At 42.0% G+C, this 20,332-nt stretch overlaps 1 protein-coding gene across 1 annotated transcript in view; it reads left to right on the top strand.

Moving 5' to 3' along the window:
- Positions 1-7,742: 7,742 nt before the first annotated feature.
- LOC306749163 (RNA-binding motif, single-stranded-interacting protein 3) overlaps positions 7,743-20,332 on the top strand; it is a gene marked incomplete at its 5' end in the record, with an annotated part of 261,463 nt that continues 248,873 nt past the window's right edge. Inside the window, one exon of the mRNA XM_079232420.1 lies at positions 7,743-7,916. Coding sequence (XP_079088546.1) covers positions 7,743-7,916 — 174 coding nt within the window. The remainder of the gene's footprint in view (positions 7,917-20,332) is intronic.

The following is a 20,332-nucleotide window of genomic DNA, read 5'->3' as shown; positions in this document are numbered from 1 at the left end:
ACTCTCCATGGCGAAACCTGCCTGTGAACGTCTCCTGACAGCTCCTTAGCCCTTGTTAGAGAGAATCACTTCCTAATGATTCAACCCTGCTTGGAAACATCAACACACACCAAGTAACACTTGGGCGTGCAGTTTTACATGAAGCAACGCAGCCTGCACACCCATGCAGCCGCTGTGGTTGACTGGTTGTGCAGTGGCTGCGAGCTCCAAAACGAGACCCACATTAAAGTCAGTAGGACGGAATTATGGAAGTCTATTGGTGAGGGGTTATATTTTAGCCATGGTCAAACTGCAGCCAAAAGTTGTGCCATCAATAAACTCAAATTTAAGAGAATCTCCCTGGTCAAAAATAAAAGATTTATTTTGTTTATTGAATTTAAATCACAAAATTCTCCTTAATGTTTCAGATTGACTGAACTCAATAATTAACCTCCAATTAGTGTTTGGATTTTTGAGAGCGTTTAAAACCATAAAACTAATTGGCCTGTAATTTTTTTGTTCACACCCGTGAAAGGAAGAAATAAAAAACATTGCCACCTCTTTGCACACTGTGGTTGACACAAATGTATGCATGCTTGCTCATAGGCACCCACCCACCCACACACACACACACACACACACACACACACACACACACACACACACACACACACACACACACACACACACACACACACACACACACACACACACACACGCACAGGGAGGTTGACACATGGTATATCAGCAGGCGCAGTTCTTTTGTCCTCTTGCTAGTTTTAGCAACACCACTACTCTTGGAACACGTTGAGCTTTTGTCCTGAATATGCATGAGGTAACTGTAAAAACTGAGAAGAAATAAGAGAAAATGGAAAATTGTACCAATTATCACTTATTCATCTTATAAGATACCATTTTTATTTATTTTGTATTTTATCATGAGAATACAGGGAGTGTATTATCATGGTAAAATGAACAACAGCAAGCAATGATGATACAAATTAATATGTGAGTACGATTTTTCAAGGTCCTGTTGTGTGACTCAGAGGTGCTTATTCTCTCATGCGGCAGCAGCTGTACTTTGGTGATGATCCGGAGCGTGGTGTTTGAACTTTGCCTGAGCTGCCGATCATGCCGACAGTGGGTGGGGTCTGAGTCATCGGTGATGTGACTTTGACAGGTATGATTCAGTGGCGTGGAGCGAGCATGCGTGTGCACAAACCAACAAGCCAACGCGATGATTGAAATCCAGATCCAATTAATTCATGTTCAGAATGTTTGTCCGTCCCAGCAGGAATATTGTGTAATTTTGCATTTCCAAAGTAGAAATCGAAACTTAATTTATCAATTGCTGCATCCTTCTTGCTTCCTGTTCAGGTATGCAAGTCTCTCTCTCTCCCCCTCTCTAAATCCATCTCATCCCAAACAGGCTTATCCCAGATATGCTGCCACTCCTCCATCCTGGGTGTGAGAAATATGTTAGGCCAAAGGTGCTATACTCTGTAATCAGGCTGGACTGTTGTGCCTGGTCCTGCCGGCGTACGGCCAGACGTGCCGGTAACCCGCCACAACGTCACGAGGCTGCTGTGTGACCCCGTATAGCCGCGGGGGCCTCAGACGCCTCTTCATTTGTGAGACGTCTCTACAGCGGCTACAGAGGAGGGCTCAGCAAACACCAAACAAACAGAGACGTGGACTAAACACTCTGTCTGGCATGGGCGATGTGCACGACGGGATTAGGCAAATGGGATGCTCCACGGCCTCAAAAATAGTGAAACGGCAGATGTGACATTGGTTCTATTTTCACTTGCGTCTATTGGCAGTGAAGGCAGATTATGAAATACCGTCTTCATCCAATGCTCTGCGTGTGAACAGCAGATTCCACGGCTGAAGCTTTTTCTGTCTGCCTTCCCCACATGCTCTTAACACCTACAATTATTTATTTTATATATATATATATATATATATATATATATATATAAATAAAAACATGATTGGACCAAATTACTTACATCTTGCGTCAGCCTGTAAAAAGCGTAACATCTTGACATTGGCTTTTAGTGACGGCTGCAGCTTCCCAGGTGTGTGGCATGCCACGACGACGGATGAGAGCGGGCTCCACCACCTCGGGACCCCTCTCTTGAGTTGGTGCTCCTCCTAGTGAAATGGACGCTCGACAGCTTTTGGGTTCCACACTGAGAGAACACAGAGCACAAATGATGGACTGGGCCCTGTGGTAGCTGAAAATTAGCCATAAAGCCCAAAGAATAAAACCTCTGAACTCATTCAACAGTTCCTACGATGCACAACAGATGACTGCTAGGGGGAAGAAGGAATGGTAGCATATAAATCCGGGCAAAAATAAATAAAAAATGCATTATCTTTTACCTGAAGTACACAAACATGTACAACTCACAAAACCTCAAACTGTAGGATCACAGTTTACTTGACACAAACTCGTCTCTGTTGCTCATGCTTTTGATCCAAAGTCTCAAAGTGCCCCCTAGTGGGTCTTTTCCGTCTCTGCTCTAAACCAGGTCTGCAGCACATTTGACCCTATTATAAGGTCCCAGTCATTCACTGTGCTAATTAAGAGGGCCTTTTTTCCCCACACGGGATCACAGGATGACACCCGGTGCCTAACACAGTTGGGGTGAATTAGCTGTTTTCTGTTTACTGCTAAATGTCAGTGAGGGTAAACTGACTTCACATCACCAAGATGCTGTAAAAGCGTCAAACACTAGTGTTGTGTGTGTGACGCAAAGAAACCCATCCGCATATTATTGATCCTTGCAGTTTGTGTGCTTTAATCTGACTTGCATTTTCTTTACTCACTACACCACCCAACTGCAGTCCCGACTGGACAACAAATACCTCTACAGCTTTGAAATGACAGCTCACCATCACCATTAACACATTCTTTGTCCCTGTGATTGTGATATACTCCCTGTGCCTCCCTGTGCCTCACTGTAATGTAAGCCACATGGAGCGCAAGGAAAAAGATGGACAGTCTGTGTGTAGCAGCCTCCCTTGCTGATTGATAATACACTCTGTCTTTCCATCTCTCCATAACTCCATGCCACAGCGAAGCCTGGCATCTCGTGCCACTGGCTGGCCCTGAAGGAAAACAATTACCAGAGAAGCGGAACAACAATACCCGGAAAACATCTGCTTGTGCCGGCTGGGGCCACTGACATGCCTGACTGTGTGTCTCTGCTGGCTTCGATGGAGGACACATGCCCGCCTGGATATGCAGAGGGGCCCCCGAGTGTACGGGGCTCCTGCTCCTCGAGGCGCCTGCCGATCCACCTGCCTCTCTGACTGCCTGCCTGCCTTCTCTGGCAACGGCGGCAGCTCCGTCGGAACAGATGAGGGCCCGCCTGTCAGAGCAGTTGTTCGTTTGGGTGATACCCTTCTGCTTGGATGAGACACAAGTATGGCCTCTAAGTTGAGGCAGACAGAGAGGGGATGAAGATGGCACGACGGGCCCATATGATGCCGCCTCCCTCATGTTATGGCTCAGTTCAGCAGATTGGAAGACCCCGTTTAGGCTAAACACTCCACACAGAGCTTAGCAGTGATCAAAGAGCGGAGAAAGACGATAAATGACTGCACGCGGTAGAATACATATACTTCATGGCACCTATTGGAGGTTAATCATTCCCTACCAACACACACACACACACACACACACACACACACACACACACACATAGTGGTACACTAGCAGTTACATTTTATCATTTGAAAGAGTGGGGTTTGGTGGGTATCACTATGTCTTTCCAATCCAAACTGAGTTGGTTCAAACCACTCATTGTTTATTGAGTTTATGTTGCCACCTTCTGGCCATCATGAAGGATTACCGATCAGATCTCTGTAATAATTCCTTGCCAATTGGTTCCCAATTTCGGGCTGGAATCCCGCCAAGGGCTCTCAAAACAAATCAGAGGGGTCAACAAGATAATGTAAGAGATCATTATAGTCCTACAAATGAATGAATCTGAAAAAGAAAAGCTCACTTTTTAGTTGAACTGCTTATAAAACAGGTTGTCACTTTGTTTGTAGATGTATATTGGGTACAGTAGTAGAATTATCAATGAAATTAAATGAAATCAAGATTAGTTTAAATCAAATTACAAAGCATTAATTTAAAGATAATTCAATATTGTTGTAAATTACTTTCCATAGGCAAATATTGACGCAGCGCAAATTACATTTTGCAAAGTGGTGTTAGTCGATCCCTTTACTATTACCACAATTATTATTATTATAAAGGTGCAATTTATTCTTTCCACCGTGCATGTTGCAGAACAAATCTATTTTCACTCACAGCAATGAACCACCCGTTCAGCCATCACTGGCCTGACTTCACCTCCAGCAGGACAGGCGGCTCCTCCTACAGTAGTAGAGCCTCTGCTGCTTTCAAGTACTGGAGGAAACACTAATGCTACCGTTTATAAGCCTCCTGGTGTTTGGTTGTGCAAAACATATGAGAGCTCTTAGTTTTGGATACATACATATATATGTGTATATATATATATATATATATATATATATATATATATATATATATACATATATATATATATACACATATATATGTATATATATGCATATATATGTATGTATATATATATATATATATATATATATATATATATATATATATATATATATATATATATATATATATACACACACAAATATGACACATTTGGAAATTGTTATCTCACTATTGAATTGAAAACATTTGTACAATGATTGACAGTAACATACTTATAATTTATAGATATTACACAATTACACAAACAGTCCATGCTGTGTTCGTATTGTATGGATAGAATGGACGTGGAAATGGAACAATCAAATGTTGAAAAAAAATATTTTTTTATTTTCATTCTGCTACCTAATTTATTTCATAATGAACTAGGCTGACTAGCAAAAAAAGGTAAATATGAATTTTCCAACAAGGTGTCAATCTTAATTGTGTTATATCTGTGCTTTAGTAGGAACTTTTTTAAAGCCCTCATGGAAGACAACTCGCTGGTTTGCACATTAATGCTGTAACCTTAAGTTGGGTATGTAATTCTAGTTTCTGACAAAGATTCGTATCAAAAGTGCTTCTTACTGCACCTTGACATGTGTTTCGGGACAGGTTGAGGATCCCAACTTCTTAATCTTTCGAGGAGCACCTGAAGGCACCATTTTTGACACGCGGGCGTAACCGGGAGGAGGAGTGTTTGGTGACAGCGCGCGCGGGGACACGCCCCACTGTGACAGCCTCAGCGGGTTGTGTGCGGCGTTGACACCGTGCACTGCCTCCTCAACCGCGACTGAAGTGTCTCTCCGCTTATTTCTGACGGAATAACTTCTCGTGCAACTAAATGAGCCGGCTGCCTGTTGTTCTGCCCCAGACTGCCGCGGCTTTCAGAGCAGCACCAGAGGTGTAAAGCAAGTTGCACTACCGCACCCTCCTCTTGACATGCTTCTGACATAACGAGGAGCCAAGAAGTGACAGAGGTATTTCGGCATTCCTTTGCGACTTGTTTATGTTGTGCCGCCGCCATACGTCTGTTATAACACGTCTGGTATACCGTTGTAACAAGACAGCGGCGCGCGACCGTCAGCGCACGACGACCCCTCGTTATGATGTCTGCAAGTCGCTCGAAGCCGCGACAATATGTTGTCCGAGTTGCTTTTATCTTTAATAAGTTAAATGCCCATTGGTAGCTGCAGCTTCATTCGAGGTGAAATGAAGGCAAAGCAGGCGGATGCACATTAGCAACTCAGAAAGGAGCCAACTTACAAGGGTTTTGCAGCATTTTTAGTGGTGACCCGGGGCCTCACCTAACGGGAAACTAGTCCTGGTTCAGATGAGGTGTTTGTACCGTACAACAATAAACACATGTCATATCAGTCAGACATTTTGTAACGTTTTTCTCAATTAGCGGCTTTTTTTGCATACACTTGCGCGCTCACGTGCGCCACGCTGTACGACACGGGGGTGTTAGGTTAATTAACAGGAGCCGACATGTGCGTTCACCTGCGCCTGTCCCGCTGCCCTCGACGTGCTGCTGCGTCCAGACGTCTCGCTCGACGTCCTTCAGGACTTGTATTGACGAGGCAGCTCTTAGTTTAAGAGCGATCACGTGACCTCATCACTGATTGATGGTCCCAGGATGCAGAATGAAGCGACTCAATGCTAAACAGCAGATTTCAGATGGATAGTTCGTTTCTCATCTGTCCTTCGGACGAGGTGACTTCTCTTTGCTTTGTTTGTCGCTGCTTTATTGTTTCGGGACTTAAAGACACTGTGCACTTGCTTTTGATATAGCGCAATGAAACCATGTAAAAACACAACAACAACAACAACAACAACAACAACAACAACAACAACAACTTTTAATGCATTTCTTTTGCACCCGGCCCTCATGTTACTCAACTCAAACAGGATGTTGGAGTAGTGTTTCTTATGCGTCCTTCAAAGTCAGCCAGATACGAGGTCAAAGGTCAGCGGCAGCACAGCACTCTAAAGCCTTTAGGGGTTCATTTCGTGCCGTCAACAAGTCTTGTTTTTAGGAGGGTTTGTAACTGAATGAATTAACCCAGTATGTTCAGTAAGTGGCAGTTGACTGGTCCTAGCAGGAAAAGCAAAGGAAAAAACACATTTTGTTAACTATGCCCCAGTAAGCCTTGACGATAAGCCAGCATGCACAATACCAGCTCCCTGGAACTGGCTTGCAATCATTCAATGTTGTTATTATTAATAATTACACCTGTGCTTTCCCTGTGTTGACATGGCAAACATGTCTGTGTAAATAAGGTTTATACTTTTTCTTTTCTATGTCTGGATAGGGATCGTCGTCTATTAAAAGAAAGGAACATTGCTGTCCCACAGTTCCTTGTTTCGATAATGGATGACGCGTGACACAGAAGTTCTGAAACAGCAGATTTTTATCTGTCTGGGTTCATTTAAAAAAAATTATTTTGAGTTTGATAATAATGATGTTGGACCAACGCAGGTTCTTTCATTAGACCTATGTGTCGTCGTGCATTGAAATGTTTGTGAAAATGCAAATAGAGCCCGATTATACAGTGTCTAATGTTTGAGGAAAAATAAATAATCCAGGGGCCGTAAGACATTAACATTTCATTTATCACACCAACCCTCTCCACAAAGCTGCAGTAATAATTATACTGCGCGAAGGCGTTAGGCAAATTCTCTACGATAAATACAAACAAAACAAATACAAAATGCTAAGCTAAACATATGGTTGATCTCTGTTATCTTTAGCTTATTAATGTTATACCCACATTTAAATGCTTTTGTAAATCCATGTTTTCCTTTTTGTAAATAGACATTTTGCTGCTAACTACTGTGCTTTAGTAGGATCTTTTGTGAAGCCCTCATATAAGATAATTACTCACTGTTTTGTAAATAAATGCAGTGACCTTAAGTAGGGTATCTACTTTTCTCTTCTAGCTTCTGATCAAGTTTCATATCAAAAGTGCTTCTACCTGCACTGTGTATTTATATCGTCTAGCAAACGTTTCTTATGATCTCCTCCTGCGCTCGTTCGCAGTAGAAACCAGCAGACAAGGAAGTAAATTCTGCTCGTTGTGTTTGTGGGTGAGATGGTCGTGAGAACAAGTCCATGGATCCTTTGCGTGCAGTCCATCTGTCTAACTCGCCCCCTTTTCCCCTTTTCCCTGCCTTATCCTCCTCCATCTTGATCTTCCCTTTCAAGGCACTGCAGAGGAAGATGGACGTCCAGAGTGGCGTTCAGCAGCCGGAGCCCCGCCCTTTGGGCTCTCCTCGGTCAGAGGCCAATCAGCAGAATGAGTTTGACGACAGACAGACGGAAGCCAGCGGCAGGTCTTCTGCTGACAGCCACAGTCAGGATACGCAGCCAGCAAACCAGAAAGACGACAAAAAAGTAATTCACAGACTCCTGCTGCTGCACATCTGCAGCTGCTGGGTGTGTGTGTGTGTGTGTGTGTGTGTGTGTGTGTGTGTGTGTGTGTGTGTCTGTACATGTGTGATGAGTGATGAGATACTTCCTGTCTGGTGAGCCATTCTGGATGGTATGTCCCATACTTTCACATGGAGATAGTCCTGCTCCTTCACACAGTTATGTCTTGTAGTGCCAAAAACCCAAGTTGCAAGTAGATAGATAAATAGATAGATAGATAGATAGATAGATAGATAGATAGATAGATAGATAGATAGATAGATAGGATAAGATATATACAGTACAATAAAATAGCAGAGCCTATTACATTTAAGAAAATTAAATAACATTGAGTGCAAAAGTGCAAAAATGCAAAGTATATACAGTGTATATAAAGTATATACAGTGAAATAGAATAGAAGTATGTATACTGACTAACTAAACAACAAAAGCGGTGCTAGGGTTATTGATGATTTGATTGACGAAGGATCTGGCCAGAGGTGATTTATTATAAAGTAAGGAGCATTGATGAGTGCAGAAAAGTTATATGTTATCTAGTGCTGTAAGCAACTGTTTGCTCAATCAGCGTTGTTGCAAGAAAAAGTGAAACTGTCTGTACTTTGGGGTTTTGGCTTTGGTGGTTTTAAAGGAAGTAGGTAATGTGCTGTCATAGATACACCCATATACTACAACCATAGCTTTGCCGTGCACATTTGGAATTGCTTCGTTTTACATCAAACCGTGTGAACGCTGACTCTCAGGCGTATCAACCCTCTGCCGTCTTGGAGCCCAGAGTAACTGAACGGTCCTCGCTGGCTCTCCTCCATCTCAAGGACGTCAATCATGCTTCCCTGGCAGGAGCCAGAACCTCGAACCGTCAATCTGCACAACAGATATACAAAAACGTTCACCAGATAACTGGACTGACTGCTACTGGCAGCTCTGAATGGGATGCTTGTCATGGTTGCTCTATCAATTGTTGGTCCTTTTTGAGCACACTCGACATAACACTTCAGGGTCTTCCTATTGGGAAAGGAAAAGTGCTTTTGAAGCATTTAAATGACATCAAAAACTCTTGAAAATGTGAAATATTGATATCATATTTTTTAACAAATTCATTATTACATCTGGAGCGGCGTTATCCATGTTCAAAATACATTTGAGAGCCCCCCCCTCAATTAGACATGTCCCCACCCAAAGATGTGTCTTTGTCTTGTTATTAATATGTTTCTCTCAAACATCTGCCTGCGGAGATTCATCTGCTTCATTCATGAAATGCTGCATTAATGTGCAGTCAAACTGAAATAAAATGCTCCCATAATTAGGATATACATTGGTCAGAGGTGCGATGCTGTTTTCAAGTTGCATCTCAAGGTTACATTGTCTTTATATGACAGACATTTTGCCTGGGCTGAAGATGCCCCAGGATTCAATATACCCCCCACATGACTCTCTGACTGCATTCTTAACTTGCATCACATTTGTTGATCCGTGAAAGAAAATTACACGTTCAAAAACTGGAACCGAAATTTGTATTCTCTTCACTTTTTGTGCTGCAATCAAAGCGAACATGTTTCGTTTTCTGACTCTCGTGCAAGATTTGACTTTTATATTCCACTTGGAGAATAAAAGCTATCAGCTAGTTAGCTTATAGCTTGCTATAGTTGGCATCATTTTATTCCTGTGCTCAGCACTCTGTGTACGTCATCCGAACACGGAGTCGGCGAGTAACGCAGAGAGGGCTCGGATCACACTGAGCAAATTTGGGAATTTGGAAAAAAACCTCTTTGTTTGATCCCGTCAGCAACCGTATGTTTCAAAGAAGATTACTCAAGAAAGATCAGGATCAGTTCTCCTTTTTGAAGGTGTTTAAGCTGACCATGCACTCAAACCTCCACAATAACCCCTGCACCTTGCGCTGTACCCTGACCCATGTGTTTATCCACGACACCAGCTGAGGGTCAGCACACGACCTCTAAACCACCCCAAGGGATTATTCCTCGCAGCGTCCCTCACCGTGTTTGCATCGGGTTGTGCTCATTATTCTGCAATTAGCTTTCTTTAAATCTCAAAGCATCGGCCGACCACCACTGATGATGAGCGAACACTGCTGATTTGAAATATTGAACTAATTGGTGTCATAACAGCCTACTGACCTTTAACTCATTAGCTGCTCTGGAAGCAGGAATTAGTGGGCAAGCACAAAGCCTCATGGCCGCACGTAGGAGTGAGATCGCTGATTCTGCAGTTTTTATTTTTTACAATTGTTCTCTATTTTAATAGTGTGTGTTAGTGTGTGTTTATGTCTGTGCTCATGCAGTATCTTTTTTTTTTATCTCTTATGTATGTTAAACAGAGCGATCTATCTTTCACTGTGGTAATTTGTGTTTTCTTTCCATTAGAATTGAGTCATTGGAGATTGAGCTTTTAGGCGTGGAGTGGAATAGTCGTACCAGTGATTATTGCTGTTATTTGATTACACAAATGAGAGACATTCAGGATCAGAGGAAGCAAATTATATTCAATTGCTCCGACTGAAGACTTTGTGTGCACTTCCAAATGAGCTATTAGAAAATAAAAATCCATGCAGATGTCATTTAGTCAGGTTTGGAATGAATTCAGTGTTTGTTAACTGATAAAATCAACTTGTGCGGGCGCAAGTCAGATAAGTGGAACTTTTCTTGACTTTGTGATGACTTGTTGTCCAGATGCTTCTGAAGCATTTGCCTAATTGCTTCTCATTCATCATGACTTTTAAGTTAGCTGGAAAAGCAGATGGCTTCTCACCTTGCTTGGCGATTTGGCTTCAGCGGCAGAGTGACAGGCCGGGATGTGATTCCCTCTGATTGCTCGGCTGTTTTTTGTTGTCGTCTTTTTTCATAAACCCTCTTGTTTAGTTTTTCTTTGCTGTAGTTTGCTGTAGTTTGATGTAGTTGCAAGTTGATCTGAATAAAGATGTCAAGCAAAAATTAGAATAAAATTAACAAATGTGTGCCTGGGAAAGTTTTTGTCTTCTCCATCAGCGTTGTGAAGTAAGCAGAGTGCAGCGAGTTGAGGTAAATATGGACAGACATTCTGAACACCACCTCCACAGCCGCCCCCCTCCGTCCTCCACACTACAGATTACCTCAGTGGTGGCTAGCGGGGCCCAGATAATTACCTTGTGTTATTTTTCCTCCCACACTTTGCTTTTGAAGACGTGGCTACTTGCCTGCCTGGCTGCCTTGGCTCTAATAGCATCCCGGCATGCCATCGATCCCACACCCCTCCTCCGGATATGAATGGGTGGTGGAGGTGGGCTGATGGGTTGTGGAAGGAGCAGTCCAGGAGTCTACCCAATAAGCCTCTGCAGATTTCCTCAAGCACAGGTTAATCAATATTCTAGTATGTCTGATAATGGAAACAGCACGATGCACAAATTACTATAATATGCACCTTAAACTGCAAATTGAGATGTGCTCTTTGCAAGCGGACAAATTGAGAACTGGCACCTCGTCAAATACTGTACATCTACAGATGCAAATGTCAGCCTGTTTTTTACTGCAACAAATTGAACCTGATAAAGCCAGACGAATGCCTTTTGTGGAGCACCCAGCATGGCAGTTCAAAAGATTCACAGCAGTAAGGACCTTCAGAAAGTCCCTACCGCTCAGTTTTGTTGAGGAAATGAGTGGCTTCTCTGCTCAGCTGTGTCAAGAAAGTCAAATAAATTGTCGCTGTAATAGTTTTAGATATGCTGTGATGTCTTAATCCTTTGACAGCACAAACATTCACCGCCAGGCAGCAGCCTATTTCAAGGAAAATGCCTTTGGAAACGGTTGCCCTGCAGAGAGGTGACGTGTAACGTGACGCCAGAGAGCTGCAGGCGGATAGAGTATAACTGTATGTGTGTATCTTATGTAATAATCACGCCACTGTAATGCTACCTTCAGCTTTATTTACAGCTCTTTTTTAAATATATTTTTTAAAGCTAATACAACTACATTTTTAAACAATTCTGTCTTGATCAGTCTTCATATTATGATAAGTCAAAATGTGTGCTGTGTAAAAAGGCCTATATTTAAATGCAGCTCAACTGTGTCATTGGGTCGAGGACATTGTTCCCACCAGTATCAGAAACATACTGGTACTGCATTTCAAGAACAGACAGAGAGAACAGCGAGGGCATGTTCAAAGCTCCTCCAAACATTAAGTTCAAAGTGTTGCCAAACACTTAGGACAGCTTGTTGAAACCTCTGCAGAGTGCTAATTTGGCAAAACTGTAAGGAAGCGCTGCAGGGTCACGACGAAAATATCTAGTCACAAGTTGAGGTGACGCAGCATTTACATCAGCACCAGACGTGGAAACAACTGACTGCTACTGGCCAGTGAGAAGGTGAAAGAGCGTTGGCATATTTTTACATTTTTTTTATCCTTTACTTTAATTTGTGATCACTGCATGGATGCCTACTGTAAATGGAAGCCTGGCAGCCACATGTGGACTTGTGGGGATTGTGATATTCATTTAAATGCAAATGGCTCAAATAGTAATAGTGGAACATTTTGTTTCGATAGCTCTTTCTCTCAGAAAACTGAATGGCAGATTATTTAGTAACAGCAACAGTATAGACGGCAGGAAACGCTAATCGGTGCTATAGCTATTTCATGCGTTTCGCGACAGGCTCTGGCTATTTGTAGAGACTTTATTTGTGTTCCTGCTTACTATTTTAGTCCACTGGCTCTTTTAATCTGTCATACAAAAGAGGAGAGGATGATCAAGCATGTCAAATGTGTATCATGTAGTCATGTATCAAGACGCAACCTCCTTTAGCGGCTCTATTCATCTCTCATCAGTGCATTTTACTCCTCTGAGCAAAGCATAGTCTTAGTACAAAGACACATGGGCACTCACGCGTGCACACACGCACGCACAGACACACACCCCCACACACACACACACACATACTCTCTGAACACTACCAGAAGATCACAGGGACCTTATTAACTGCTGTCACAACACATTTATCCCTCATCTGTTTCTGGGAGCTGTCGTGAGCAAAAAGGTTGCTCTCTGCTGCAAAGTGGAAAAGTGGGCTCCTCACTGCGTTTTTCATTCCCTGTAATGGAGAGCGATGGCATGGGCCCCGGCCATCTCTATCTGTGGCCCTGCCTAAACAGGGCTGATTTCTGCCCGAAAATAGCCCCGCTGTCAGCTCGCCTTAGTTGCCGGGCCCGCTGAGAGTCAGTTAAGGGGATCAGTGCTCGCCCGACTGTGCGGCTCAATGGTAAGACACGGCGCTGGTGACACATTGCTTTGATGGGATCACCGACAGCTCCTAATCCCCCCCTCGACACAGATGACCTGAAGGGCTCATTGGACCCACCAGTCGTGACTCCAGTCCTGCCTTGACTTCAACATCCTATCCATTTGACCTTCAGCCCTTACACTCACAAACGACTTGTAAACAGGATTCGGCTTTTTGTTTTGTTTACAGTTGCTTAGCGTCCCTGTCTCCGAAAAGAGAGGCACCTTTGAGGTTTGTGGTGGTGGCTCCTTTGCATGTGCTTGTTTGTGACTATGCAGTTTGTGTTCAGACGGTAAAGTGTTGACATTGTTGTTCTTTTCTAAATATAATGCAAGATATCTTAGGACGCATCAAAGGAGACTTTTTTTCCCCTGGGTGTTTTTAAAGCCATAAACTCCATTTAAAAACACAAAACACTGCTACCGTTGTCATGCATTTAGTTGGTTCCTAAAGAAATATCTGTTGGACGTGCAGCTTGATTTTGTTGGCCAAAAAATTTGGCATGGTAACGAAAGCACCAGCACACCCTGTTTAGGAGGCCATCTGGAAAGTCCTTCGCTGTGATTAAAAGAATTTCACCCCTTTGCATTTTCACTTTTTAATGAACTGTGCACCCCGCGGATGTTTGCTGTGTGTCTGCTACGCTGGAGCTGTGTAGAGGCATGTGTGTTGTTACGGGTTTGTGTGTCTGACTCAGTGTCAAGGCTGGGAACTGTTCACTCTCTCAGTTTGTGATGACTTGGCAGCAAAGGAAAGGTCAAGGAAGACTCGGACAGAATTGCCAAATGTGCTAGTTTAGCAGTAGTCAATCCTGGTGTTCTCGGGGGGGGGAATTTTATGACTTTTATATGTTGCCAGAAAATATGTTTAATGTTCTCATTTCTGGCAATAGGCTGGACATCATGTGGCTCTTGAAATCATAAAAACTGTGATGCACAACATGTTCAATAGGCCATTGTTTGTGGTGGAATTACATAAACATAATATGCATCTTTACAATCACTTTCTTAAAGGGAATGTTTGTGGATTACATGTTTTGTGAACTCAAACAGTGGCCGGTTTTTGGGTCCATTCTGCATCGCAAAAGGTATTTGGTGCACATAAAGGGTCCCCCAGTTATTGTCTATACAGGTATCCCGTATTATTACCTCCGATCTCGTCCTCCTCTCCTATTTCCAAGAGTACATTGTGTCTCTGTGTAGTGACCTTGCAAACTCAATGCACAACAACTGAACCGATCTTAATATCCGTACTGACAAACACTTTTGCACTCATCAAGATGGAAGACTCTGATGTACTGATCAGCTCCACAAAGTTAAAAAACAGAGAGGCTTCTGGCTTTTAAAGAGAGAAGCTCATGTTCACAAATATTGATTGCACTTTCCTCGGCTACGGAAACAATATATTTAATTAAGGTGGTATTCCACTTCAAACACAATGAATGAGAGGAATCATTTTATTCTTTCAGTGTGCAAAAACAGTGGAAAAGCAGGAAAAACTGAGCTCTAAAAACTCTGTTATTTATGTTTCTCATATTTCTGCATGACTATTCCATTTCAGGCCTTTACAAATGAATGCAATCATTACAGCCAATGCCGGTTTTAGACCTGGCCAAATATGAAAACACAGAAAACCTCATAAGAAAGCCTTCCTGCCATTTTTCTAAAGAACAAAAAGGATATCAGTCGTTTTTGCAACCAATTGCACATATGGAGAAAATGAAATGGAATCTGCTTGGCTTATATTCATATTAGTCATGACCACAAACTGCTTTTTCTTTTGATTTGCCGACAAATGTGTTTTCCTCCACTTGGTGCCTGTTTTTTATATGTGTGTATATATAGTTTTATATACACTCACAAATATCACTTATAAACATCTCCCTTCAAACTAGAAAATACAACCTCAGACTTGAATGTATTGTCTTTGTTAAATGATAATGACTTATCACAGTGCTGTCACTGTAAGTATGAAATCTCCTGACAGGATGGAATAACTGTATTTTTGGGCCATCTCTGAGACAAGAGCGTTCACATGCGAGGATGACCTCAGCTCTGTTCTGTCTGCTCTGACAGATGCTACTCGGTTTAGTCGTGACACATGCGCTCAAATATTTCCATTTGGACAGTCTGTTTCTACTTGGAAATGTTGTTTGATTAATTATAATCAAGCCCTTGAGGGCATCAATATTTTCCAGTGTTTAGACGAGACTTGGCTGACAGCCCTCATAATATCTTGAGGAAGCAAAAAAAAGCAATATATTTGTTTCCCCCTTTTTAGCTGCTTTACAATTTTATTGAAAATAAATGAATAAATACCGCATTATATGAACCGAAACATGAAATCCTGAAATGGAAATCGGAAAAAAATATATAACTTGCAATTTATCTGTCCTGTGATAGTTATTATATCACAGGACAGAAAAAATATTATTATTATTATTTTGTACTGAAAAATGTCATGTTTACCCTCTTCTACACAACATGTAACAGTGTATAATGATCAGAAACACATGACTGCAACTTAACTGGGAACTGTTGGTGGAGAGATGTTGCTGGGAGAAGTGGTTTTACGCAGACCAGAGCGTTAATGTGGCTGTAAGTAAAAAATAACAGCAGTGACAATAGTTTCTCATACGTCTCAGTGTGGTTTATTCGGTGATGTGTTCAAAACAATAATCCAATCAAGGGGACATGTGAAAATAATCTTCAAAGTAACAATAGTATACAAACGATCTTCTATTGAATTTGAAACCACAAGTGTGTGTGTGGTAGGGTGAATGCACATGGCTAAGAAAAGCCTTGATGTGTGTTTGTGTGTTTATGGTTTTATTCAACCCAAAACGAACAAAATCCGTGTAAATCCATTCGTGATATAATTTAAAATGGAATAATTCCTTACTTTTCATACACCAGACTGAGAAAACCTTAATTCATTACATTGACAGTCAAATGCTTTTTTGCATTTTTTTGCATGTCTATTCATTCGGTTCAAAGCCGGTATTTCTGCACAGTTGCAGATAAAGATTGGGCTCCACTTAGTATTTTACTATTTGTAGAATGATATTCCAATGAAGGCTGCGTAGGATTGTTTCCGACTCGTGGGATCAAAACATCTCCGATACGTATTCGAAAGTTGAGTGTAAAAGAAAGTTTAAAGAAAAATATCAGGGAGAGTATTCCGTTTTAGCCTTTTGGAAACATTTTCACTGCGTTAGAAAGGAACAGGTTGCTCAATTGCGTGCGTCACACAAAGGAAGGCAAGGTCTGTGTTAAGGAGATGTCTAGCAGCAATCTAACCACACCATGAATTACATGTAGCCATTCGCTGTTTCACTGTCCCGGTCGTGTGTACTTAGACTTGCAAAAAATCCAATTTCTAGCCCTTTTTTTTCAGGGTGATGACATCATCAAATATAGAGACAGACTTCAAAGATTTGATTGTAAAAAAAGACAAAAAAGAACACATTTCATCCAGCCTTTGTATTTAGTCGTCAACACTACATACTCTATGCAGCACAATGACAATCCTCTCTGAAGTGTTATTCATATTCAATTGCTAGGGCTGGGCGGTATGGCCAAAATTTCATATCATGGTATTTTGTATGATTCTGGCGGTTTCACAGTATATCACGGTATTTTTTTTCCAACTAAACACATTAATTTATTGACGCCGAAAAGGACCGCCACCGCCATCGTTATTCACCACTCGCTCGCAACTGGCCAGCAGCTGTTTTGATTGGTACATAGGGAGCTAAACATGGAGGGATTTATATATATATATATATATATATATATATGTATATATATATATATATATATATATATATATATATATATAAATATATATATATATACACACACACAGATACACATATCCTTGTATATATAATATGTTTATAAATATGTAGTTTATAAATATCTATTTTCATATATATATATTTATATAGATACACATATGATTGCAAAGAATTCGGTCAAAAGTAATAAGACACCGCTGTAGTTCAAAGTAAAAGTTAAATAAAAATCTTAAGTTATAAATCTTAACCTTTCCCTCCGTCAAACTGATTTAATGTGACTGTGAATAAATAATAAAATAATAAATATTGCTCGATAGATCCTCGAAACCGAATTATATCTCATGTTTAATCGATACGGAGACATCAGAGCCAGCGGATCATTTCAAAAAGTCCAGCCGAGATCAGGCTGCTGTCGGTGGGCAGCAGAGCGCTGACGGCCCGGTGCTGCGGGGCTCACGGTCCCACGAGCAGGACCTCAACTCGTCGGTGTATCTTTTTAAGTCGGCTGATTCTTGAGAAAGCGACCACAGATTTGATGCTTAAACAACTAACTTCTCGCCTGAAAACATCCTAAAATTACATTTTGTGACTCAACAACGGTAGTATTCATAGCATGTCAACTTTCAGTTATGAGTTTTCTCATCCGTCATTGTTCCCCGTTTGCTGGTCCGAAATGCATTCTGGGATATTGGCTCTCTCAAGTACGCTCAAGTCTGCTCTGATGCATCCTGGGTAAAATGGGCGGATCAAGTCCTCAAGTTGGAACAGTACTTGGGCCGCGACTGATGACGTTTCACGAGTCCACGAGAACACAAGTACAGAGAAGAACGCTGATTGAGAAGCGGCCGTGATGTGCAAGAAATTACATCGCCAAAAGGCATGATGGGTAAAGCCCGCCCACTTTGCTGCACAGGAAAAGACTTCTTCCTGCACAAGAAAAGTCTTCCTGTGTGGGCGATGTCATTTACCCAGCATGCCTTTTGGCGATGTCATTTCTTACACACCCTGAGTCAAGTGAGTTAACATGAGACGGAAGTAGCTCTGTCCGCTGCTCCTTCAGCTTCAAGCTGTGAACATTAAATGTCGTTGCCTGCCGAACAGCAGCGACCAGTATGACGGTATATGAAAAATTCATACTGTACGGAAAACTGAAACCGGCATACCGCTTCAACCGGTTTACCACACAGCCCTACTTCACACTATCCTCAGATCCCCGCTATCTCCACAGTTGTTACTGGTGATAAGAACATGATCCCTCACTGGCTTCCCACCCATCAACACTGACTACTAGCTTCAGCCGAGGCAGAAAACGCCACACTACAGGGGACTGAGTCCTCTGGGCATCACACAATGAGCCCTGGCCTCTATTGTGTATGTTGAAGACATACCAACCCCATGACTAACCATGAATATAGTGCTGAAAATCAGCAAACTGTTTAACGATTTCCCCTGATATCTTTGGCCACATGTGAAACTGATTTAGTGAGGGGAGTTCATGTATATCTAGTTTGGAGATTTGGCCACAGCGGTACATTTATCCAGGTGAAAATGAGAAAGCAAACAAACCCACCTTGGCAAAACCGTTGAGGATATTTATATTACCTCATTGCAACCTCAGGCCTCTGGTTCCCCTCTGCACCAGATGTGGAACCTTTTTAAACAAAAATGTAAAATAATAAAGGGTTTACATATCTCATAAACCCTGCGATCACAGCGGGGAGTTCTTGTTTCTAATATCACACAAGTTCAAACGCACAATTGGGGGCCAGGCCAAGTGAGGTACATCTGTTGAGGTTTAAAATAAAGAGCTGAACAACTCTGCGATTTCTGGCGGGCTGCTTAGCTCACAGGGCATCATTAGCTCTGTGATAATAAGAGCAAACACCTCTATTATGTTCCCCGGGGCATGTAATATATATATGTTCACACCTGGTTAGACTGTGTGACAATCCCTATTAGTCTCAGCAGTTGGACCACGCCTTTCCACTCATTAACACCACAGATGGAGATATAAGGCAGGAGTAGATAATGGTACTGTACCGGCCTTTAACTGATCGTCGAAATAAAATGGCAAACCAGCCAATGTATCACACTGTGCAGTGCCACAGTTGTCATGAAGATATTACTCTTTATAAAAAAGAAGCTGTTAGCAAGGCTTAGCTGTCTGCAAGCACACAGGTCAGCCGGCTGTGCCCTGTGATGGTGTGTAAATGAAACGGTAATAGAGGGTTTCATCACCACTACTAATTACTAAATGATGGTTCTCTCACCAGTGTGTGTGTGTGTGTGTGTGTGTGTGTGTGCCCATGCCCGTGCCTGTGTGAGACAGGCCTAATTAGATAAACTCTCATTACACTTAAAAGTGCATTACTGCTGCTCTTTTGTAAAGGCTATAATTGGAGTGCTGCGGAGAGTGAGTGGTAATTAAGTTATTTCTCAAGTATTATTAGTTCGCTTGTTATATGAGCCAATTGTATTTAAAAAGGATAGAATACATATTTGACTTCATGCCAGTGCTTTGGTAATTTATAGATATTAAAGCATTGAGCTATTGCACAGTGAGAGTTTATGGCAATATTTATAATTTCCACCTCTTAAGTGAATTCCGTCTGATAACATTTACACATCACAATTGACGATTACAGCCATTTCAGTGAAAGCGAGCTGTTTTTAAAAAAAAAAGCAAATGACAACATGTACACACATGGGATGCACCCACATTTCTTGTCTCGGGCTCTCAGCCTGACTTGGCATTTTTGTGCATGTGTCATCTGAGGTCTGCAGCAGCAGCCCTGTGAGCCCCAGATCCTGTGACTAATCCCGATTGCCTTCTAATCCCGATCACACCCTCCTCTTCCTGCCACCGATTCCATTATTTCTCTGCAGTGTTAAAGCATCCTGTCTCCTTTTAACGTCCCCTACCTTTCTTCCTTTAATTGCCCAGTAAGCACTGCTTACTAACTAGTGAAACTAGCAGTGTAAAGAGTCACTGTTGAACGCCTTACTAACCCCTGATCCACCCACACAGGTGTTTTCACTGACAGTATCTTAAAGTGCTTGATTAACATCGGTTTTGTTGCACAATTATATTCTTATTAGTAAGATGCTTGGTGACCTGATTGTAGGTAGTAGACTGATAGCAATACAAAGCAAACCTTTTCGACGTGCACTGTGGCTCTGCATCGTTCTTTGTATATAATTACCTCTCTCCTATGCCCCTGAACCGGCAGACTTGAGTAACACTTGTACTGCTGTTAATCACTGTCTTAAGAGAAAGCTAGGAGACTGGGTCACTGGCACATTTTCACAGGGTTGGC

Source organism: Taurulus bubalis, assembly GCF_910589615.1.
Source record: "Taurulus bubalis genome assembly, chromosome: 16".
Classification (NCBI taxonomy): Eukaryota; Metazoa; Chordata; class Actinopteri; order Perciformes; family Cottidae; genus Taurulus; species Taurulus bubalis.
This window is presented reverse-complemented; position numbering and strand designations above follow the sequence as displayed.